The 26,808-nt window shown below is 34.3% G+C and overlaps 1 protein-coding gene across 1 annotated transcript in view; it reads right to left on the reverse strand.

Annotated features, from left to right (window-relative positions):
- ORC5 (origin recognition complex subunit 5) overlaps positions 1-26,808 on the reverse strand; it is a 72,533-nt gene that overhangs the window by 15,120 nt on the left and 30,605 nt on the right. Inside the window, exons 10-12 of the mRNA XM_036864435.1 lie at positions 26,287-26,399; positions 24,508-24,555; positions 18,317-18,427 (exon numbers count right to left, since the gene is read on the reverse strand). Coding sequence (XP_036720330.1) covers positions 18,317-18,427; positions 24,508-24,555; positions 26,287-26,399 — 272 coding nt within the window. The remainder of the gene's footprint in view (positions 1-18,316; positions 18,428-24,507; positions 24,556-26,286; positions 26,400-26,808) is intronic.

The raw sequence follows: 26,808 nt of genomic DNA on the forward strand, positions 1-26,808 counted from the left end.
CGTCTGGAGCCTGTGCTCTGCAACAAGAGAGGCCACGATAGTGAGAGGCCCGCGCACCGCGATGAAGAGTGGCCCCCGCTTGCCGCAACTAGAGAAAGCCCTTGCACAGAAATGAAGACCCAACACAGCCAAAAATAAATAAGTAAATAAATAAAATTTAAAAAAAAAAAAAAAAGATCCTTATTCACTCAAATTCCTAAAAGGTACCTCCAGGTGAAAGTAAAGGAATCCAAGTTGGAAGGTCTGAAGTGCAAGAAGGAATGAAGAATGAAGAAACTGGTAAATGTGATGGTAAATCTAAATTAATTTGCCTGTTTAGGTGATAACAATACTATATTATGGGTTTAAAAATAGGATTAAAGTGCACAACACCAGTAATACATAAATTGGGAGTGGACAAAATAGAAGTTAAAATGTCCAAGGTCCTATGGTATCTGAGAGAATAGAAGTACTCACTAAATTTTGACTTTGATAAGTATGAATGTTATAATATTTATAGTAACAACTAAGAGAACAGAAACAAGTGTATGTACTTCTAAATTAGAAGGGGAAAGCTGAACTAGAAAATTCCAAAAGAAAGTAAGAAGAAGAAACAAAAAAAGGTAAGACAAATATAAAGTATAAAACAAGATAATAGATATAAACAAAATTACATTAGTAATTATATTAAAAGTTAACTAACTTTTGCAAATAAAAGGCAAAGATTAAGTGACTGAAAAAATTAATCCAACTATATACTGTTTAGGAAAGATACATCTAAAACAGAAGAATATGGGAAGGTTAAAAGTCAAAGGACAAAATGAGATACATGAAGCAAACTAAAGAGAAAGTAAAATGATGAAGGTGTCTTCACGCAGACAAAAGAGAATTAAAAAGAGATTTAAAGAAGGGCTCACTTAGTAATGACAGAATGCAGGCCCTGAGCTCCTATCTCTCACAAGAGGAGTGGCTTGAGACCCTCACTATGAAGGGATGAGACACAGAACAGGATGAGCAGCCAGGGAATAACGGGATCTTTGGGGGAAAGTGAGTACTGCTGAAAGTCAGGACAAACTCATTTTCCTTCCCAGTTTAGAAACAGGTAGGGATCATGATGAGAAAGTAGGTCTGAAAGTTACACAGAAAAGAGCTGACACCGTCTCCTATGGCAAAATATACTCATTAACTTCATTCCTTTCTATTTTTCTACAAGGAATTCATTTGCTAAAGTAGGTTAGTAATAGACATTTGAAACTCACAGGTTAATCTCCCTTTATTATTAAAAATAGATTTCTTTAGTAGTTCTTTTTCTTTTAATATATAAGACATTACTTACATTTTACTTTCCCACTGGCATTTCCTTATACTATTTCTTATAACTTCTACTTTCCTGTGATTCAAATACTCTCACATATTTAATTCAATTCTTTAATCCAAACTGTATGCTATATTTACTCTTCTTCCGTTTTCTTCATAAATACAAAATCTGTCTTTAATCTAGTTAAGTTAGAATTTCAAGAATATTTTCAGGTATCTCACTGTCTTATTACTTTTACCATATTAGTTACAGCAAATTACCAAAGGCAGTTAAGTTGAAACAGACAGTCCCTTGAATCACTTCCAGTTCTACCAAGATTCCATGATAAATGAATCTTATAAATTACACAAAGGATATAGTACAACTTTAAGATGTAGCAGTCAAAAAGCATTTCCAAAATATTAGTAAGATGACTGCTCAATTTGTTGCGGGGTGGGAGGGTAGGGTCTCATTTAGGAGAAGCTAATACACAAAAAATCTAAACCAAAGTGAAAACAATTAAATTGTAATGTGATTTTTCACATTAAATAACACTAATTTCAGAGATCTTTTACTCCTTGAACTTACCGTATGAACAAAACCAACATACAAATACATAATTTAGGAGAACGTTACATAAAGCAGTGTACAAATACCAACAACTTAAAAGTACTTTGCCAGTTTATGAAAATAATGCTGAGTAAAACTGAAAAAATCAAATACAAAGATTAACTTATGGGTTCAACATTTTGAATCTCAAACATATTAATTTATGCCTAAATGAAAAATTCTGGAAAAAATATATGAAACTTTTGGAAAATTATTTCTATACATGTATAAGTACAAGAATACCCACCTTCCTCTCCATTATTGAATCCTTAAAATTATCTAATTTTTATTTCCCACTGCATATCCATGAAACTCTTGGGGAGTTGGTCTAGGTACTGTGCATTCAAAGATGAATAGGATCATGGAAAATACTAATTTACTTCCTTGCCCAACGTTAAATGTTCATGACAAAATGATGAGGTCGCATCTGCAGGCTGGCATTAATGCCTAAATATTTCGATATGGTCAGTAGGAATATGGCAAAAGTCTGTAGACAGTAAGGGTACTCAGGACCAGACTCAGTTTTGTATGTGAGCGTGTGCAAACATAAGAGGTGGAATCAGAGTCTTTCTCATCTGCTGCAGCAGCCGAAGATTTAGTAACAAAGAAAACAGACACACAAGAGTCACTACTGTTGTTAAGACCCCAAATGAAGGAAGTGATTTAGTTCCAGCAAATAAGAATTAACTGGAATATTTTGCAGGCTATAAAATCGATGTCTTAGAAAGATTTAATCTTTGTTGGGGAAAAGCTCTCTAAATAATGGCAAAATATATTTGAATATTTTGAAATCTTTTTTAGCACTGTTCAATTTACAGAAAGCTTTTCATCCAATTGAGCTAAAATAACCCTAAAACATATTTCATAAACAAATACTAAAAACAGGCCTAGCCAGAAGAAAATATATTAAAAAAATATATATATAGGAGGACTTCTGGTCCAGATAACATGGCACAGATTCATATTTACAGTTCTTCCCTGCTAAGTGCAACGATAAACCCTGGAAATAACCTAAACAGCAACCAAAGGACTCTGAAAGGTGGAAAGAGGAAGGCAGACTGCTTAAGGACCCAGGAATGGAGGAATAATGTAGAGGCTGGAAGTCTGACGAATCCCCACACACAGCACAAGGTGACCCAGGCTCAGCATCTCCTGACACCCAATCCAGGACAGAAAGCTACCCCGGTAGGCTTATTTCTCTCCTGCACTAAACAGGAGTCCTGCCCAAAGGCTGGCAGTTGTATGTTCTGTATCTGGCAAAACTATCCCTCGTGAATGAAGTGGAAATAAAGACATTCTCAAATGAGGGAAGACTAATGAATCTGTCACTAGTAGACCTACCTTTGAAGCATGGCTAAATGGAGTTCTTTAAACAAAAGGGAAATAAAAAAAAGAAGGAACCTTGCACATCAAGACAGAATAAAGAACAACGGAAACAGCAGAAATATGGATAAAGTAGACTATCTCCTCATGAGTTTTCTAAATCATATTTGATTAAAAACTGACACCATCTAATAATCAAGACAATGATGTTTAAAAAGTGGGAAAGTTAAAATAATCTAAACGTAAGTAAGGTTATCGTATTTCACTGGAAGTAGTAAAACACTGATACCACTTACAGAACTAAACATGCAATTACCATATTACACAGAAATTGCACCCTTTGGGCATGTTCACACAAAAACCTGTATATGAACATTCATAGTAGTTTTATTTGTGACAGCCAAAAACTGGAAAGAACCCAGATATCCTTCAATGGGTGAATGATTAAACTAACTGTGTATTCCATATCATGGAATACAACTCAGCAGTAAAAAAGAATGAATTATTGGTACATGCAACAATTTGGATGACTCTCAAAGGAATTAATTATGCTGAGTGAAAAAAAAAGCCAAACTCAAATGTTACATACTGTATGACTCCATTTATACAAACTCTTGAAATGACAAAAATTTTAGAGGTGGAGATTAGTGGTTGCCAGGGATTAGGGGAACAGGCAAGAGAGAGGTGGGTGTGGTTATAAAAGGAGGGGTCCTTGTGATGGTAGAACTGATATATCGACTGTGGAGAGAGATACACAGACCTACACATGGAATAAAATTTCAAATAACCAAATATGCACAGATATACACAAAAATGAATACATGTAGAAGTGGAAAATTTGATTAAGATCAGTAGATCGCATCAATGGCCATTTCCTGGTTGCGAAACTGGGTAAAGGGCATGCAGCAAGAAAGAGCCCTTATTATTTCTTTCCACTGCACATGCATCTACAGCAACTCAAAAAAAATTTTTAATTAAAAAATAACAACACTGATAAAATACACAAAATATAGAGGGCTTTGAGAAAGACCTTATAAACTGCCAGAAGGCATTTTATCTCAAAATATTTAAGTACCTATGAAGTAGATACTTAAACCTACTCATAGAAATAAAAACATTTTTTGACCTTTATTTACAGGGATTTTAAAGAAACTACTTGATAAAATATTGCTCAAAGTGGGTAAGTTTGAGAATATTATTTCAATATTGATAGGTCACTGGAGTGAGGCTATATGGGTTTTTAAAAGTTTACAGATTACAGATTTTGCCACTGAAAGCCAGATAATTAGTTGTGACTTGTGGTTCAGCCACAAGGAGGATTTGTAGCTGCTGGTTTCATGCTGTGAGCCCATAAAAATATCACAAAGTTGCTCCAAACCTGTGGCTAGTACAACTTATCACCTCCTCTAAAGCATAGAAGGATTAGAGCAAAACTGCTATTATGTAAATCCCAACCTCAGTGTTCTACATTTCCCCAAAGTCTACCTTTTATTTCTATTTTTTTCAATGGTGAAAGTTTTGTTTTTGTTTGTTTGGAGGCTATAGCAACCAAATGCACTTCAAACTTATTAAATACTAGTGTTCCACTATAAAAATTATTATGAAATAAAATTATGAGCTAGCTCATCAGGACTGGAATCCTTGGAGATCAATGCCTCGTTTCACAGATGAGAAAACAGACATCATAAAAGGATGACTGGCACTATCAGCCCCTAGTCAGTCACCCCTAACAAATTAATATGTTGGACATGTTAGCAGATGTTTCAAATTATTAATCCAAAAGTCCCAATGAAAAAGAATATAACATATATACCATGCAAGAGGTTTACTAGAAAACATTTTAGAGTTGTGACAAATTTTAAATTAAGTACTTAATCCTAAGAATATTTAACGTATTAAAAATGCTTAGCCAAAATAATGCTTCATTTTGGGTGTTCATGAATATTAGAAGGTGGTCTGCCAAGACTATGACTACTGTAGTAAAGACCCCAGTCAGTGCTTTTATCTTTTCTTCTACTGCTCTTCAAAGTTCCTGAGAATGACACATATGTAACTGGCATTCACTCCTGATTGGTCAGTTCTACTGAATATCAGTGAACATGGGTAATTAGTAGTATAGGGAGTAGAACTTGTTACTGAGTCCAGGCTCTATAGATTAGATACAGACATCGACAGATCTGTATCTACAGGCTATAGATACAGGCATTGCACTAGGCACTTTAATTCCTTCAGTCCTCACAACAGCACAGCCATGAGTTAGGTACTATAAATAAAGCTCTTTTTCGAGAAGAGGAAACATCTTCAGAGAGGTTAGTAAATATTCAAGATCACTGAGGTAATAGTGGTAAGAGCTACACTGGGTTTGAATACCATCTGAATTCAAAGCTTATACTCCTTACACTACCCCAAAGGGAGATGCAGAATATAGGGAAGAGATCATCATATTGAGACAGACTAAGGAAAGCTTTACAGAAGAAGGCACCAGTAAGGAAAAGTGAGTAAAAAGACAACTGTGAAAGCATTCCACAATGAAAGGGGATACTGTGAGTCTGCTGGAGGTTAGAAACCCAGCAGCAAAGGCACTGCAGATAAAACAGAGGAAAAAATTTAAATGAAATTGTAGCAAAAAGGATAAAGAAGTATCTCAACATAGGCAAATGTCCTGCCCCAGGGATACAGGTAATAGCCTTAAGAATTAACAATCAATAACCCTGTGAACAAAATTATCAGATATGAGAGGTTTGATATTACCAAAGTAATATTAATGTGGAATTTATTAACCTTATGACATTTAAACTTTTCATAAATCAAACTGCATATTATATTAGACATAAAATTACTGTTTTTAAGGTTTAATTTTAAAAGATAAATTAAGGTGGAGGAAAAAGCACAATTTCTTAAAATCTGAAATTATTAAACACTGAAAATGGTATCCCAAAGCAAAACTTCCTACACATTTATGGATTAAAGATAATTTACCAAAAAAATTCATGACTATAAATCATACAAAATATATAATAGTGGAATAAATTAAAAGTTAGGATACACATAGAAAATTTTAAAGCAAAGATATAAAAAGGTCTTTCCTGAAACACTGGAATAATTTTCAAGAAATACCATTTTAATTACCTAAGTAAATTTCAATTTCTGTGGGGAAATTATTACTCCCCTTCTTGGTTTCTATTACCTATGAAGACATATTCCTTTGCCAATAATTTTCAGATCTTAGGGAAGGATACACTGTTTTCCACAGCTGTTTTTGTTGTCTATTGTATCAAGCTCAAATTCAAATGAATGAAATTCAACTGAAAAAAAAATTAGTCTACAAAATGGGTTTTCTTTTTCAAAGTGAGGATTTAGATTTTGTGCTAGGAAATACAGAATAAAGTTTAAAAAGAAACTTGTACAAAAAGTCAGTCACTTTACCTCTAAGTTTTAGCCATGTTTACACTGATGTTTCTCCTCAAAATATAAATTCTGGTTTTTACTCCTTGGTTTAAAAATAAACAAAACTAAAAATCTGAAGCATCTTACTATCAAAGAGAATAGTATTTCCGTAGTCTTTATACACACACACACACACATATATAAACACACATACATATACATATATATGTAACATATTGACACTAATTAAAGGATTTTATTTTACTTTAGCTTAAAATAATCAGTCTACCTAATTCAAAAGCCAAAATATTTATTTTTTTCCCTCCGACTAGCACCTATGTCATGACTGAGGCATTCACAAAGAAAAATAAAAACTAAAAACCTCCTTAAACATAAAATGTTTTAAACTTTACATCTTTGATGGGGTTGTACAATATTTGCTTAGTTAATCTTTGCTCTGTGTACTATTATGTTCTTTGTTCTCATCCATCTAGGGGATGAGCTGATTATTTATGTCTTAACAATAGGAGTTCATGTACCACAGGGAGGATTTTTTTTCTTAATCCCAGAGGCAGTCACTAACAAGCTTCAGCTGGAAGTGCTTGATGTTAAAACAGTGTGAACCTGTTCCTGGGCTAATAAACTATGTTCTTTCTGCCAACAAAAGGAAATCAATTTACAACTGTAATTAAATTTTAACATGCTCATTATTTTTATACTTTCATAGGTTAGTCAATTGATTTGTGAAATACTTTCATAGGTTGTCAATTGATTTGTGAAATATCCTATCCTGCTTGTTTTGGAAGAGCTTTACAATCTGAAACATTAAATTATTTAAATAAAAAAACTTAACATGTCAGTGTATGAGGTCCACACAACCCAACGAGCAACACATTTGATCTGATTTCAGGCAATGTGATAATTCATGAACATATGGCATATATCAAGAAGAGTTCAAACGACATTTTTATGCATACAAAGGAGAGGTGGTGAGTGCAGCAATGGAAGGGAGGGAAATACTCTCTAAGTTAATTCAACTTAAAATCATCAGTGGGGCTTCCCTGGTGGCGCAGTGGTTAAGAAACCACCTGCCAATGCAGGGGACACGGTTCGAGCCCTGGTCTGAGAAGATCCCACATGCCGCAGAGCAACTAAGCCCGTGAGCCACAACTAGTGAGCCCGCGTGCCACAACTACTGAAGCCCACGCACCTAGAGCCATGCTCTGCAACAAGAAGCCACCACAATGAGAAACACACGCACCGCAACGAAGAGTATACCCCGCTCGCCATAACTAGAGAAAGCCTGCCTGCAGCAACGAAGACCTAATGCAGTCAAAAATAAATAAGTAAATAAATTTATTTAAAAAAACCATCACCGTGAATTTGTATTAAAAAAAAAAAAAGGCAGGGAATGGACTGTTACTCTTCAAAACACTCAGATAAACAAAAAGTGGCATGAATGTTTATACCTAGAGGAACTAAAGATAGCACCTCTAATCTCTGGAACTTTTTAGCATACAGATGACTGCAGGTCTTTACTATCCAGGAAGACCCTAACTTCATGCTTAGAAGAATGGGAAGTCATTCATTCAACGAGTGAATCCCATGTTCAAGGCACAGTGCAAGAGACACAAAAATGAAGACAAAGTCTGTGCCCTCAAAGAATTCAGGGTATCAGGGGAGACAAACATATAATACAATGGCAATAACATAATATGAGTGATATGCTAGTGATATGGATAAATCCAATTACCTGACTTTAGAAAAGGTAATGACTAATAGGAAGGGAGGCAAAATGTGAATTCATTGAGAAATGGCATTTGGAGGGTGGACCACGAAACGTAAAAGAGAGCTCAACAGTGGGGAGGACAGCACATGTTAACAACACAACAAGGAAAACGGGTGTGCTTTCAGCGAGGAAACACCTTACTGTGAATGGTGTACAAGACGAATAAAGACAGTGGCAGAAAATAGTGCCAGTCTCCAAAGGGCCTCACAAGAAATGCTATGAAATGTAGACTTGGTTCTGTAGATAATGCAACTCACTAAAAAAGCGTAAGCAGAAAAATAAGACCATATTTATTTTTTAAGATCTTTGCTGATGACTGTATGCAAAATGAATTTGAAGATGTCAGTGTCAGGGAGACCAGTTAGGACAGTGTTGCAATGGTCTAACTAAGAAATAATGAAGCTGTGGATTTAAGGCAATGGCAGTGGAGGTGGGAAGATAGGAATAAGTTTGAGACATTTGTGTTTAGGAAGAAAAACAGACTGGGCTTGTTGAACAACTAAGTGAAGTGAAAACAAAAGAGGGTTCAGAGACAATTTTTCCATTTAACTAAACTAAAAACTAGAAACTGTATTATCTTTGTTTTTCTAGTACTTAACATCGTGCATGCCCCGAAGTATGTGCTTAGTAAAGGATGAACAAGTAAATGACAAGTTTTGAAACTTAGGTAAGCCTGAAAAAATCACTAGAAAAGATTTAGGGAATACTTTGGTTTTGGATATATCAGGTGTTGGTAAATATGGCACATTCAGGTCTAATTGTTCTGTTGGCAGTCTGGGTCCAGAGATAGAGGAAAAGGACTAGAAATAGAGAATTCAAAAGTTATCAGCATAGGGCTTCCCTGGTGGTCCAGTGGTTAAGAATTGGTCTTGCAATGCAGGGGATGCCGGTTCGATCCCTGGTCGGGGAACTAAGATCCCACATGCCACGGGGCAACTGAGCCCGTGCACTGCAACTACTGAGCCCGCATGCTCTGGAGCCAGTGTGCCACAACTAGAGAGCCCACGCACCACAACTAGAGAGAAGCCCACACACCGCAACAAAGAGCCCGGGTACCGCAACGAAAGATTCGGCGTGCCGCAACTAAGACTCAACACGACCAAAAAAATAAATCAGTAAATAAATATTAAAAAAAAAAAAAGTTATCAGCATACACATAGCATTTGAAGCCAAGGGAATAAATAAGACACTCCCAGATAAACCTAGTTCCCTTTCTTATTCCTAATTATTGGAAATTCAGCTCTCCACCACTATTCAGAGTGGCCAAGGTGAGAGAACACCTTAGGTTCTAGAGGTGACTTGGGAACAAGGACCTTAATTTCTCATCTAGGGGAAAGGACAAGGACTTGGTGTAGCACCAGCTCATGAAAAATGTCTACTATGGGCAGATGAGGCCTATATCCTCCAAAAGGACTCGGATTAGTTGTGAGCTGACAAGGAATCAGGACAATTTCTCATTGGAAACCCCCTTAAGCATCAACATTTCTTTTAATCAACTTTTTACAGAGTATTTTAAAATGTAGCACACATTTCCATAATGTAGATTTTTTTCCAAATCATTTAACTCCTAAATTGTTCTTATTAAAACTCGTATCCTCATTAAAACAATCCAGTCATAAAGCTCTAAGGTATGCATTTGCCTATATAGTCTCTGTATTAACAGATTTACTTGAATAGGCGTGTATAAGCACATATCCATATAAACTTTTTTGTGCATGCTTTCAGCAAAATATTTGCAAAGTCAAATAAAATTTATTGGTGTTCAATATTTTTCCCCAAAAATTGTGAATAAAGGGTATACATTTGCTATATTTATTAGAAAGGTAGTCATAAAATATTGCCTACAAAAGTAAGGTTCCAAGATATTATTTTATTCAACAGTTGAAAGCATAATTTATGCAATATTTCTACCCCTTAGGCAGTATTTTACATGTCACCCTTAAGCAATGGTTCCATTTCTCTAGAGTTCAGTAAACACGCCTACTCCTGGGCTGATATATTCACAAAGGCAAAGTGGTTACACTGAAGAAATTTAACACCAGATTTAGGGAAGACTGGAGAAAGGTAGGGGTAAACACTGTCCTTTTACAAATGAAAATGAGAAAGATTTTATCCCTGGGCCACAGAGTAAAATATACTTGTGTTTTTTATTACCCTTGGTTATACTGAGTATTCCTTACAACAGTGCAGCTGGTGAAAATCTTAGTTCAACTTTACTCTTTCCAAATATGAAGCACGACAAAACGGTTTTTAAAAAGTCTCCTGAAATAGACACCTACTACAGAGTGGTCTGATAGGCAGAATGGTAATACATCCACACCAAGGGTAGTAGGAGATTTCAGAATCTAATTTACTGCACCAGTGGAGACAGAGCATCACCATGGTAAGGCTCTTCCCTGCTAGAGAAGAGCCCGCCTCTATCAAACAGCACCCCTGCTGACCTATTCATCAGCAAAGTAGGCATTAAGTAAGGCTCTTGCACTATCTATGGAATGGAATGCCTCACAATTTCAGTTGTGGTTAAGAAAAAAACATAGTAAGATTACTAGAAAATGTTAGCATTTGGGATATTTCCTGTGATTTACATAATTTACCTTAATGACATCAAGCATTTCAGTTGTATACTATAGAGACACTGGAATGCTGGTACAAGTCAAATGAAACACAGAAAAATTGCCAAAGAAGAGCTTTTCACATTTTCTAATACTCTAGTAACCAGGGAATTTGTTTTTAGGAAAACTGCCCCTTTTGTTCACCAACTTCATTATCTATAAAATAATTCGCATACTTAAATCACTTCATATGAATATCTTATACAGCTAGATTTTAGGATATTACGTTTTATGTTTACAAGGTTCAAATTCTTATCTAAGCAATATATGCAAAGGATAGTATTTCATCAACTATGATTTCTGAGGTTCTGTGATTATCATTTGATAAATATAATTATCTTTTAAAAAATAGAAATCAAACAACTATAGTTTATATAATACACTAATTTTTTAAGATAAAGAGGTTTTATAAGTCTACAAAATGAGTTTTTTTGGTTAAAAATCTATAAAAGTAGTTTGAAATACTGCATATAAAAGAGTGACATAATGAGTATAACTTTTAATCATAAGGTATCTGAAATGTAGCCACGTAACTTTAAGAAAAGCCACTTAGTTTATAATATGCTATGCATAATACACTACTTATTGTCCATAACTTAAGTTTCAACTGATTGTTTGATACCAATGTCATAATTTAATTATTAACAAAATTTAGCTATGACATAGGCATCAAACAATTGTGCTCCATAACACTAAGTTCAAGGAATGTCAGAATGAAAATTTCAACAAATAGGATTGCTATTTTACTTGGAAGAAGACATTTAAATATCTATATTATCAAATATCATGGACTACTGAACTGAAAAATCCTATTTTTATATATTCACTTCACAAATTTAACTATTAGTTTTCATTTCAAGTATTTAAGTATTAGTTCCTTCAGCACGAATTAACCCTTGTATGATCTGGCAGTTGCACACAATACTAATGAAGGGCAGAGGAAGCCACAGACTGACCATAAGGTCCTTGAGGGCAAGAACTGCATTTTCTTGACTTTTGTATTCTCTTTACATAACACAGAGCATGGAACATAATAGGCCCTTAATAAACATGTTAAATGAAATTTTAAGCAGACAAAGAAAACTTTAATTCCAACTACGGGAAAAACAATCAATACTGACTTTGAATTTGAAGCTTGAATTAAATTACATTTAAACATTTTTAATTAAATAAATATGGACAAAATCCCTTCACCTTAAAAAAAACTGAAAATTACATAAATGTTCTATACATCTATCTATAGCTGAAGAAAAATGCCAAATCTGTTTTTGGTTGAATAAATAAATGTAACCTGCCCTAAAATTTATAGCAAAAACATCTTCCTACAGCTATAGTAAACTAGAGATTAAGCATCGGCTTCAAAAACTCCCTTACGTAAAATAACTAAATCATTTTGCTTTCTGATTAATGATAAATTCATTTCAAAAATACCAAAATAGGGCTTCCCTGGTGGCGCAGTGGTTAAGAATCCACCTGCCAATGCAGGGGACAGAGGTTCAAGCCCTGGTCTGGGAAGATCCCACATGCCGCGGAGAAGCTAAGCCCATGCGCCACAACTACTGAGCCTGTGCTCTAGAGCCCGCGAGCCACACTACTAAAGCCCACACACTCTAGGGCCCGTGCTCCGCAACAAGAGAAGCCACCGCAATGAGAAGCCTGCGCACCACAATGAAGAATACTCCCTGCTCGCCGCAACTAGAGAAAGCCCGCGTGCAGTAACAAAGACCCAACACAACCAGCCAAACAAACAAACAAATAAAATTTAAAAACCCCAAAATAATTAGTTTAAATATATCCTTATCATAAACCAACATTTAAATGAGCAAAAAGCATAAGGTGAACTAAATGCTACTACAATTAATGCAACACTTGTGGGAAAAGATCAAGTTGATTTATGACTAAAAAATTAAACTGATATAACAAACATAAGTCCAAATATATTCTAATATATAGTATAATGATGTGAGTTCAAAAGAAAATGGAAATGTGTATTTTTGAAAAAATATATATATTACTACACTTTGCTCCATAATGTTTTATTTACTCTTGAAAATAAATTTAAAAGGACATTTTAACTTAAATGTTTTTCTTATTAATATGCACAACTAAATAGGAAACGATTCAGAAATTAAATATTAATTACTGAAAAATACAACTTGTCAATCTGGTACACAGAACTAAAGAACTATGCTCCTTTTCTCATTTTTCAGTTGTTTCTTGAAATTAATTCAGAGTGCACTGTTTCTTATAATAAAAAAAAAAACTTATTTTAAACCTCCCAAACTGTAGAATTACAGTGAACTACCTTCAAAAGTAATTTCTCAAAATGTTAACTGATCAAATAAGATCAATAATAATATGTGATATATGTGTAATTGAATGTCCTTAACTTTTTAAAGATAATTTTCCTTTTAAAAGTCACTTTAGAAACCTGTACCAATAATTTCAGAAATAAACTCTTCAGCAATTTTATCCTCTGGGAAAATATGAAGCAATATGGCTTAATATTTTATTTTATTATTTTTTAATTTACTTATTTTTGGCTGCGTTGGGTCTTCGTTGCTGTGCGCGGGCTTTCTCTAGTTGCGGCGAGTGGGGGCTACTCTTCGTTGCGGTGCACGGGCTTCTCATTGCAGTGGTTTCTCGTTGCAGAGCACGAGCTCTAGGTGCGTGGGCTTCAGTAGTTGTGGTGCATGGGCTTAGTTGCTCCGCGGCACGTGGGATCTTCCCGGACCAGGGCTTGAACCCATGTCCCCTGCATTGGCAGGCGGATTCTTAACCACTGCGCCACCAGGGAAGTCCCAATATTTTAAAATAAATGATATATCTGACAATCTTAAAGAACTGTTCTCCTACTGCCTTCACCTAACTACAAGAGTATGGAGGGGCACCTAACTACAAGAATATGGAGGGGGTAGGCAAGGTTGAGTAAGAGAAGATACAGAAATATCAAAACAATGAAATAAATCATTCAAAAGTTTCCAAACAATTTATCATTTTTCTTCAAGACAAAAAAAGATAAATTAAAAGCATAACCTGGTTTTAATATACTTTTGAAAAAAAGGCAATTCAATATCTTTTAAAGATAATAAATGGTCTTCAAAAATGTATCTCATAACTAACTTCTGAAGGTAATACCTACACAAATTACCATTTCTTGCTTATAAATAAATGGTATTCTATTTATATTCTACCACTTATAAATAAATGGTATTCTATTTACATTCTATTCACGCTGACAGGAGAAAAGAATGAAAACACCAGAATTAATGATTCATCATTCATGAAGTTTAGGTATATATAGAAAGGCTACATTTATTTTATTTGAATGAATTTTTTAAAATGACCCATGATCATGAATGTAAAATTGTATAAGGATTTGGATAAGATGAAATTATCTTAAAGGTCTATGAAAAATTTAAAAACTATATTTCAGTTCAATAAATTTGAGCATTAACCTATTGTAAAATGTTAAATGTGCTATTATTCCTTTACTTTTTTATGAGACTAAAAAGTTAATGAGTAGAATTTTATCTAAAATTTAATAAAGAATAAATAAATTGAGAAGAATGCCAACTACAATACACTACTATTACTCAACTATTATGAATTTGACTATTATTCTCAATTGAACTTTTAATAATATTAGAGATCCCTTAAGCTACTATTTTTATAACTTTATGACAGAATAGATTTAAATAGATTTAAATGAATGTGATGGAAATAAACTTTTGCTTCAAAAGGATTTTGAATGTATATACCACATTTAATCAATTTATTATATGTGAAAAATTATAAATAATTATGTAACTGGTAAATGAAGCTATAAAATAACACACTACTGTAAAGCAAATCCTTAAAACAGTTGCAGTTAGACAAAATGAATAGAAAAATAATACTTTACCATCTCATATAGACATATTATAACCAATAAAAAGCAATTTGGTTCCAGGTGGAAAATATTCATGCAAAACAATTCCTTACCAATTTTATTTACATTTTCATGAAACTGTAAAAGTGTGAGCATGTGCATATAACATTAAATATCTTCAGGCAAATTTGTTTTGCAAATAAACTAATGTGTTAAATTAACAAACAGCCCTCTCTAAATATCAAAGACAATATTAACAAAGCTAGGTTTTCCTGCTCATTTTAAAGCTAGAATGCAACAATACTGCCATCTAGTGTTCATATCAAGTACTTCCAATACAAATATAGTCATATTTTTGTTTTGCACTTAAAGAATTGTGTACAGGTTAAATACAAAATTGTCATTCCTATGGGTAAGAGTACAGTTTTGATGGATAAATTAAAGGAGAAAAATAGATAAAGTCACTAAGAGATAATGGGAAGAAAAAATATAAGGCACGTGGGAGAAATACCTTTCTTTTGGATGCAATTTCTGCCACATTTTGTTCTTAAAACATGGTATGTTATCTGATTTTCTTTGATACTCTACTGACCAAACAAAAGTAAAGGTAAACTTCCTAGGGCTAGTTAATACAGTCACCCCTCGGTATCTGCTGGGGATTGGTTCCAAGATACCACCCACCACCCCTCCACACCAAAACCCGAGGATGCTCAAGTCCCTTATATAAAACAGCACAGTATTTGCACATAACCTATGCACATCCTCCCATACACTTAAACCTTCCCTAGATTACCTATAGTACCTACTACAATGTAAATGCTATGTAAATAGTTGTAAATGCTATGTAAATAGTTGCCAGTGAGGCAAATTCAAGTTTTGCTTTTTTAAACTTTCTGGATTTTTTTTCCTGAATATTTTCAATCTGTGGTTGGTTGAATCTGTGGATGCAGAACCTACGGATATGGAGGGATGACTGTAACTATCCCTTTGTACCCGCCCCCCCCCCCCCCCCCGCCGCCCCACCTTTGCATCCCAAATGAAATCACTGAGATCAAGTCCTAAATGATTTCTCATCAAATAAACATAAGTTCATTTAAAGCAGTGTTTTAAATATACAAAATTTATCATTTTGATTACTGCTAGTTAGAAGAGATAAAGAATAAAAAGACTGAGGTTGTTAACGTTGAAAAGAATTTAGCTTCATTAAAACATAAAGATACATTTGGGGCTAAATTGTTTAATTACAACATTATAGGCATTATTGAAAACAAAGACTGGTTACATTGTTCATCTATAATCAAAGCCTCAGAGTAGCTAGTAGATCTCTAAATCAGCAGCCTATCATTATTTTTGATTGTCCATCCCTATAAACCTAGACCTGCTGCTAGGAAATGCTCTACCAATGTTAGGTACAATATGTAGGGTGTGACGTGTGGTGGTGGCAGTATTAGTACTAGATCAGAACTACAATGACTGCTACCACTGCTACAGTATAACCCCGCTCACTTTCAACTAATCTGGTGTGACACTTCACAACTGTGTCTTGCTTTTTTTCCTAGTCCCACACCTTTGGTCATATTATCCTCCCTCTTAGAGCTCTATAAAGTCTATCCATTGGAAACAAGATGTCAGCTAATTTTACTATTATTTTTCCTTTTTTATTTACTCATTTTTGTACAACAAACATGTTGTATGTAAATTAGAAATATTTAAAGAAAAAAATCCTACTGATTCTCTATAGCCCGGCCCCATTTTTCACCTTTTCTGTGATACCTTCAAGTTCTCTCCTCTTGTCCAATCCAGAAGTGATCTCTTTCTACTCTAAACTTCTCAGCAGCACTATCTAGCATTCACTTACAGCCTTACAATATTACTTTTATATACATGTTTTTTTATCTGCCCCCCAGAATAAATTATAAGCTCTCTGGAAGAAAGAAATGCACATTTATTATCCTTCTTTGTGCCTCCCACAACGTAATTTTTGGGCACCCAAGAAATATTAATCACATGTGATACAAACACCTTTCTGTTCTGTTTAGAAGCACTGTCTCCTCCACTTCCCTAGGCTTTAATTCTCAAAGATTTACTAATTTTGTCATAGTGGGGAAAATCACTTAAACTCTCTGAGGCTCAATTCCTTACAATAAAGATCATAATACCTGATGTCTATTTCACAGTTATTGCAACAGCAAAAACAAAACAAAAACCTCACATACTATATGTAGAAAGCTACTAATAAAATGTACAGTTTGACTAAAAATTAATTTCAGACAAAAGCATTTAAATATATATATACACATGCATACACACACACACACGGCAAAAAAATCCCTGTAATACAGATTAAAACTGAATTAGATTTTTAAAACTATCAGCATTAGGGCTACCATCCACCTACCCATCTAGCTAGTTATTTACATAACCTAATAACTCACTAGACTACCATTCTTCAAAAATGTAATAAATGTAGACACGATTTTCTATAAAGTTGACTTATATAAAAATTATCTAACTTTAATGTTGAGCACATTGAGGACATAGCTATTTTTGGTCCCCAAAGACTTCTTTAAATGAAGAATCAAAAGTTACTATCACGCATTAGATTACAAAGTCTAATATCCATTCAGGAACCAAATTTATTTGAAGTGAATTAAAATGTAAATGCTATTATTTACATGTTTTTCAACCTAAAAACATATACATAAAATAAAATGCTCATTGAAACATGAGGTGACTTTGCTTTTCAATAAATATTAGTTACATCATGTGGTTTTTCTTCTATCCATTCATACCATGTGCTAAGTGCTGTTTTTCTGGACCATTTAAGAAATCTACTGTGACTGTATTTTTAACAAATAGGTTTTTCTTAAATGTCACCGAAAAAAAGAACCTTAGCTACTTTATAAATGTCATATTTCCTATTTTTATGCTACTGCTGCCATCTAGTGAAAATTTTAAGAACTTAATCATTTTGGAAAATATCAATATATCATTTCTTTAAAAAAGCATACTGTCAACCTGCCAAGTATATATATGAGGAATAAGAATATTATGGATTATTTTCTTATAAATACATTTCTAAATTTTTTCATTAAATTATATTTCTATATTATAATTCATCAATTTAATCATGAAGCCACTTCTTTATTTAATCAGCAAGATAATTATAATCATTTAAAAATTCCTTTATTGAAAAAAGAAAAAGACCAGAAACATCAAGTTGTTTCTGTCATCAAATTATACCTTTAAATATATGCAAATTCAGTAACACCCTCGAAAACTGTATATCTGGAATTTCAATTACTTACCAAGGATGTTGTTCATTATATAGTTTAATTAGTAAACATATGCTGACCAAAAATCTAAATGCCTGGAACTCTACTGATCACATTACCTGAAGAATTCCATAAAGGTAAAGATGATACATAATAACCGATCATTAACGTTACCTGGGAGAAGATATTTGCTGTTGGAGCAACTCTGCTATCCACAATACTATATAATATTGCTAATAATCTGTCTAGTGGAAACGGTTTTGGTCCGAGGAGATGATTGCTTGTCTATAAGAAAAAAAGATCATGGGTTTTCTTCTTACAGCAGAACACTCACTTTCTGTACTATAAATTCCAATAACAACATATTTACATTGTATACAGTTCCCCAAAGAGGCTAATAAATCTAACTTGCAATCTCTAAGTTAAAACTTTACCTGATAATGATCATGATTTATCTTTCAACATTTTCTTCAAGATGTTCTGATTTAGCATCAACAAATATTAAAGAACTCACAAGTTCCCCAGGCAAGGCCCGAACATCACCCCTATTTTGCTGTTGTAACCAGATGTTAAGTGACTTAGCCAAGTCATTTGTCAAGACAGTGTACAACCAAAACAAGGGTCTAGGCCCTAACCCCTAGACTAGAACTTACTACTAACTCCTCACCATTCCTTTGTGCCACTGCCTGAAAAATGTATCTGTTCAAAATTAATAGTTCTAAAAAGATCAGTTATAATAAATACTAGCTTAGAAAATGAATGCAGTGTTTCATAGTATGTGGATAAGCTGCCAGTCGGAAACAATGTAAAATTTATTAAAAATTTTTAAGATTGTAAAATGTTCATACTTGTCTACAAAGTCAATGGTACAATTACTTGCCATTAGAAAACTGCAGCGCTCAAGGGTCTATAGATAATTAGATAACTCTATTAGATAATTTTAGTAGCAATGTAATAATTTAAGTACTCTATATGAGCAAGGGCAAATAAAATGAGAAGCTTTATTTACAAGCATGGGAATAACTATTTCTTTAAAAGAATGACTGTAAGTAAAAAAAACCTACTCAGAATTACAAAATGAAGTATTTACCTCAGCTATTTATATCTAAAACATAGTTTAGAAATCATTTTCCAGGTCTTAAAGTTTATATGCTTTCTTATTAAATACTTCAAACATTTAGAAAAGAGATTCATAAATACCAATGCAACCACCCAATTTTATCACATCCAAACATTATGCAATTTGTGCAAAAAAAGCATTAGATCACATTACAAACTGAAGCCCCCTTGCATCCCTCCCACATACCACTCTCCCCTTCCCTCCCTAGAAGGAACCACCATCCAGAATTTGGTGTTTTTATCATTTTGATGACAATTTTTAAACTACTACTGCTATATATGTATCCATAAACCATATACAGCGTTGTTCGCATAATATAGTATCTCAAATAAATGATATCATTTTGGACATAGCACTCTACCAAACTGCTTTTTTCCTTCAACATTATGTTTTTGAGATTTATTCGTTTTGATACATGTAGCTCTAGTCCATTTTTAAATTACCCTACAGAATTCCATTTCATGACAAATCACTGTCTACCCTAAAAAATTAATCCCTATAATTCATCACAAAGAATACTGTGATGGCCAATCGTGTACATTTCTCCTTGCACACATGTGTGAACTTCTCTGTGGGATTGCTCAATTAAAGTACGGGGCAGAGAATGCTATGTGTTCATCAACACTGCTTCTCCTTGGGCACGTAGAAGACTACATGTCTCAGTCCCTCCTGCAGTTAGATGGACGCCATCTGGTTTGAGTTCTGGCCAACAGAATACAGGTGGCAGCGATGTGAGCTGCTACCAAACCTGGCCTTTCAAACCACTGGATCCTTTAGTCTTCTTTACCTTTGGTGACAACTTAAGAGGCCACCATGTTTCACTTGACATCACTATACCACCATGAAAAAGGCCCACATAACTCATATCCAACTGTGTTGTGAGCAATATGGATATACATATGAGCAATACATAACTTTTATGTTAAGCCACTGAGGGTTAGGGAGTTTGTTTTTCACTACACCACTGTCCAACCTATCCTGACCAATGTAAAGTACATTCACATATTAACTTTATTAGATATGACCAACCTGCAGAACACGCAGGCTCTTATTCTTCCATATTATCACCAACACTTGGAATCATCAGACATTTTTTTAGTTTTGCCAATCTTAGAGTGTAAAATAATACCTCAGTGGTGTTTAAAGTTGCATTTCTCTCATTAGTGAATGAGGGTGATAATCATGTTACGTTTGTTAGACATTTCCAGTTCCTTTTTGTATCGTTTACCCATTTATCTACTGGATTTTTGCCTTCTTCTTATTAGTTTCTATGAGCTTTAAAAATCCTAGATACTAATCATTATCAGGTGTATGAGTTCAAGAACAGTGGTTAAACATCATGATAGGCTTTGGATTCAGAAAGTCCTGGAATTGGATGCTGGTTCTACCATATTAACTATGTATTCTTGGGCAAGTTACTAAATTTCTCTTTAATATTCAGTTTCCTCATCTAGAAAATGAGGAAAATGATAGCAACTACATTTATTAGGTCATTGTGAGAATTCAGTAAGATCATATGTGGCGCTTAACAGTGTTTGGCTTATACTGCTCAACAGCTTTTATTATTATCAAAATGATACACTTGTTTATACGTATTTTCTTTTCTACACAAATGCCTTGAAAACAGGTGATGTTTTATTTACCTCTTTCATCCCTAGCACTTGGGACTGTTAGTTAAATAAATGAACGGATGAAAGGATAATGAGTGAAATGGTATTAGAGGGAAGAAAGAAAAAAATAAAGGTAAATGTTGAGCTATCTAAATGGAACTGGTGTCCCTGTCCTCATTAACACTTAGAAGTGACTTGAGGTTAGTAAAAATTACCAAATTCCTGAAGTGTTGGGAATAAAGTGGGAGGCAATTCAGGCTGAGAATCACACTGTGAAATGCTGCTGACACTTTTCTGATTTTCACTTTTTATTTTGTGATTAGAAAACACATTTCCAATCTAAAATTAGTGTTCTAGTGCCATGGAGGGCATATGACATTTATCTTCTTCACAGAACTGACTCTGTATGCTATAAATGCAAACTGGCTTCCCCCCTAGAGAGAAAGTCAAAGTGTGAGAAATACCTCACTAGATTCACTATAGCTTATTAGACAGAATGAAAGTCTGTACGAATGGAAGAAATAAGCGAAAAAAGAAACCAAATAAATGAGATAAAATGGAATGAAAACTGGTATCAAGTCAAACCAAGAAAAACAGTGATGGGAAAATAAACTTAGAGTTATAGATATTTATACCAGAAAAACTAAAACTAGGAACAATTAAAAGAAGTTTAATTGTGGGGAATGGGACTATGAGTGAGGAGAGGAAAAAATGCTGCTTTCTCACATAAACTAAGTGGCAGATAACCTGGTATCACATACATGCATTAGGTGAACTGAAAAGCAAAATCTTAAAAAATGAGTGTCAACTGAGGATATACAGAGAAAAAGAACTATACAACTGAAGATACATAACAGATTTAAAACAACTGTTATGATTATTATTCGTGTGGTTTGCTTTTAATGTTTGATGCCCTTATTAAATGGAGAGCTTCATGAGAGCAGAGACAATGGTTATTCTGTTCTCCACTATGTCCACAGCATCTAGCAGAGTGCATGGCATAGAGTAAGCATTCAGTAAGATTTCAAAAAGAGAGGGAAGAAAAATACAAAGAAACTACTAAGTGTACATAGATTTTAGTAACTAAGCTCAGATTTTACAATGACATGAACCAAAGACAAAAGAGGCTAACACAAAAGTCAAATCTATAAGAATAACATCAGAAGAACTAGAGCTCACCTAGAACTAAAGACAACTTCACAGTGTCTGCTCATATGGTTCCCTCTGTCAAGACTGTCTTCCTAGACTTGTACAAATCCACTCATTCCACAAGGATGGTCTAAAGTGCCAGCTCTTTCACAGTCCTCACTGATCAGCACTCATATATCTCCCTCTTCAACATTCTTAAATAATTTTCTGTCTAAAGAATAAGGCCTAAAATTCTTAGCTTTACGTTCATTCTTTGATTTCCTTCTTTCATTCATTCAATTTATTCATTTGCGCAATAAACACCCACCAATTACCACCAAGTGCCGAGATTACAGAGGTGAAGAGATGGGCTTTCTTCCCTTAACTGGTGAGTAAGGAAATTCTTCCACAGTTTGGCCTCAATTGATTTTTCTCTCAAACTCACCATACACTCCAGCCAATTTTATTTCATTATTTCTTGTATATACCCTATACTATCTTACCTCTGTTTCTTGGCTCAAACCATTTCCTCAACTAAAATGTCTTCTCCTCCCATCTTTGCATATCTAATCCTCGCCATTCCTGAGTGCCCACTCAAAATGCAAGCCCTATTACACATCCTTCCCTCCCTACCTCAGCCAGAAGTACTCTCTCCTCCTACCCATCCTTTATGACCCAAAGCAGCTACATACATAAGAAAGAGGGTACAAAATCAATGATCTGCCTATAGTGGAGAGCCTAATCAGAGATGTCTCAGTGAAAGGGCATAATGGAAAAGTCTTTCAATGCCAAGCAAATGGATTTGGTGAGGAAATCTGCCTGCCAAACTCTAGCTCTGTGTGAATGCAAGAAAAAAGGCTTCCCTGAGACTTTTAACTAGAAGCCAGAGCTAATGCTGATGTGGGGACAGAATGCACAATAGCTTTGTGGTCTGCAAGTCCCCAGGCTGAGAACTGAATTTCAAATGATCCCAGGTTACCGGTGTTCATAAGTGCTTGCAGAGAAGTACGTGTAAAACCTTTCTAAAGGAACACATCTCAGGCCTCAAAAATTCCAAAGATTAAGTTCAGCCAACAATTAAAAACAATAAAATGTTCAGGAAACAGGACATTATGTGCACAAGTCAGCAAAAATAGAAAACATGGAATTAGACTAACAAGGACTTCTAACACTGAAATATAAGACACAGAATATTAAATAGGTTTTTTTATGTTAAAGAAAAATATGACTAGGAAAAATATTAAAGTGATCAGATAGACTTGAAATGAACCAGTAAAAACTTCTGAAGATTACATATAACATTACTGAAATTACAAAATTGATGTAAATAGCAGATCAGACAAAGGTGAAGAGAAAACAAGAACAGAGAACTGAAGAAATTACCCAGAACATAGCACACAGAGATGAAAGGGAATGAAGAATATGGAAGACTTAAGAAACACAGATGGTAGAGTGAAAAGGTCTATCATAAGCCTAACCAGTGTCTCAGGAAAACATGTAAGAGAGAATGGAGGAGAGGCAATATTTGAAAAGTTAATGACTGAGAATTTACCAGAATTAAATAAAGGCATCATTATTCAAATTTAGGAAGCAAAACTAATGCCAAGTAAAAAGAAATTCAATCCCAGATACACTACAGTGAAACTGTAAGAAGACTAAAGTAAAAGGAGAAGAGAACTTGAAAGCAGCCAGAGAAAACAGGAATAACACAGGAATAAGATACTCACAGCAGTTTTTTTTTAGCAGTAATAAAGCCAGAAGACAGTAAAACAATGTCCTCAATTCAGAAGTGTATACTGAGCAAAACTGCTTTTAACAATGAGAGTGAGAAACAAAACTCACAGCTTCTATAGTGCAAAGTCTACAGTTCTAACTTCCCTATCTTCTGCCAGGAGAAACCGCAGTGGTTAAGATGTACGAGAGAGCTGAACAGTCTAAATGCTCCTTTTGCCAATTTCAACTTGCCCCACACCCCTACCTTCAAAGTTGCTTAGTGCTTCTAATTCCTAAGCTTTTCCAGATTCCTTGGGTCAAATCAGCTTGTTTTGGGGGTTAGGTTTCAGCCTTCTCTGATGTGCTTAGTCACCAGCATATCTACCTACTAGTCAATTCCAAATTTTATAGATCTCTCATCTGCTTAGTCCTTGTTAGTTTAACCTTTTTCATTTCTTCAATGCCACCTTTGTGGTGTTTCGAAGGGGAAAAGAGGAAACTATGCTATATTTAATTTAAAATTCCAGGGTGACCTTTTTCATCTATTAATTCACTAGAAAAATTTTGTCAACTCCCTTTTATCTCTAGAACCACCTCACCTGAATTGTGCCTCCCCAATCACTGTATCCAACATAACAAAATACTACTACAGCATTATGATGGTACCATATCAATACAAGTAACTTCTTACATCCAAATGACTATGTAAATGCATACAATTATGCATTTACTTACTTCCTATAATAGTCTAAATTTGTAAGTTTTTCCCATTAAAGAAATTACAACATAAATACCTTTTCGTGTTTCTTTAGAAAGTTGGTTTTCTTAATTTTCCCATGATGCTGCAATTAAGCAAAATAATTTTTAAGATGAAAGATAGTACTCCACAAAACCAGAAAGCATAATTTGTTTAAAACATGATACACATAAGACTAACTTATGTATCTTAGGCTTTTTTATTTTATTCTATTTATCACCTAAAACATCACTTTAAAATACCAACATATTTTAGGCTTTTTAAATCAATTTTGATTGTACACAAGATTACTTGTGCATGTAAAGAGGTTTCAAAATAAAAGTGACATTTCCTAGAAGAACTTATATTGATTTATTACAGCACATTTATTTCTATAAAAACAAAACTTCCAAAGATAAATGGGTTTTCAATTCATTCTGTAAGGCAGGCTGTCAATTCGCATAAAATTGAGAGCATTTAGTTAAGCACTTGGGATTCAATAGTAGGGAAAAAATACAGATGCAGTCCTTGCCCTCTTGAAACCAAAGACTAGTGGTAGAGATAGGCAAAAAATAAAGAGACAAAAATGTATTATATTTAATAATAAATCAAACTGCATATTATTTGTTTTCAACAAGAAAATTCTAAAATGAGATTTCTCCAACTAATATACATGCAGAGAGCCTCCTGAATGTTCTGGATAATGATGTATGGAGTACATGATACTATAGTAGGAGCTTTAGAACAATAAAGGAGTTACGACCCTTAAAATCATTCCCATCTCTCATATTTTTAACAAAACCTTATTTACATTTTTTTAAATGTAGAATTATTACCTAAGGTATACCTGAACTCTTCTGTGAAACTACCTACTTCACCCATTTGGGCTGTGATCTTAAAGTGAGAAGTCAAGAATAAATGATTAAACGAGGAGAAAAAAAAAAGAATAGGTGGAATTTAAGCATGTAGAGATGGGAGAGGAAGGAATTCTAGATGGAGAAACCAATGTAAACAAGAGCTCGGGGAGTTAGGAGGAAAAACAGCTAAGTTCTGGAAACAGAAAAGTTCAGTTTGAATTTTTTTATTAATCAGCTTGTAATTGGACTTGCTTAGGATGTGTAGCAAAATGTATCGGGCTGCAAGGATAATTTTCACCCACTTGACATAATGCCTTGGTAAGAGAGAGCGAGTGGTTATAGGGAGAAGACCACACAGAGCACCCGTTCATTCTGGAGAAGGAGAGTTGGTGTTTGCTTAGGTGGAAGGTGACTGAGGTAATGGCTCACACATCCCAAAGAAACCCTCTTGGGAAGTTTAATTGTGAGGAATGCTCCATTGATGGATAAAGTTCTGAGGGCCTCTAGATTTTATTATCAACATTCATTTCAGGAATATTGTTTTCTGCTGTCATTTTCAGACTAACTTCTGTTTGTCTTTCAAAATTCAGCAAGCAATGCTACCCCCTCCATGAAGCCTTCTTTGCTCAACACTTCCCTGCAAGTTGTTTATCATACCATGTTTACTAGACACTAATACCACCTCTTTTTTAGCCTGTCTGCTCCGCGACTGTCCCCACCCCAAAAGTGGCACTCACTCACCCCCAATATCCTAAAGAAAGTTCTCAAATAACATTGTTGACTGGCAAAGGTAAAGTGAGAAATAAAGAATAAATGATTAAAGGAAAATAAATAAATAAAATCTTTAAAGAATGAGTCCTAAATACATATTTAGGAATCTCTTATTCTAATCTCTATCCCTTACAAATTTACAGGTGTTGAGGAATTTCAAAATATTCCCTAGATCTGCAAAAATAAAGTGAAAAAGAAATAATGATTACCTTAAGGAAAAACCTTCTGTCAGTTCTTGCTGGATTATAAGAAGCGAGGTATGCAGCAATGAGAATAAACTTAGAGTAATATGGAAGTTCCACCTGAGTATATGCCGAGAGACCTAGACAACAAAATACTTTTATGAAGGTATTTAACAGGCTACCATTAGATTTTAAGTGTCTCTTACCTTTTCTCACTTATCTTTTGACTTTCATATGGTACCCTCTAGTCAAAAGATTTTAAAGTGCCCTGAGCTTAAAGTGCCATGATAATGATGGTGGTGGGGGAAACATTACTAATGATATGCTCTGCTCATTCTGTTATTTTTGTTTGGCTCTGCCTCTTCTAAAGTCCTGCCCTTCAAAGCCACACTCTCCATTAAACCTTCCCTGATGCTCCCCTACCACACCAAAAGAGAAAATCTGTCTCTACTGTGAATTCCTACTTCGTGTATTTTACTTACGGTCCACATAACTTTGTATCTTATATAAAGAATTAATTAAACTAAGTGATATTTCTTACTAAGCTAC

Source organism: Balaenoptera musculus, chromosome 9 (assembly GCF_009873245.2).
Source record: "Balaenoptera musculus isolate JJ_BM4_2016_0621 chromosome 9, mBalMus1.pri.v3, whole genome shotgun sequence".
NCBI classification, from domain to species: Eukaryota; Metazoa; Chordata; class Mammalia; order Artiodactyla; family Balaenopteridae; genus Balaenoptera; species Balaenoptera musculus.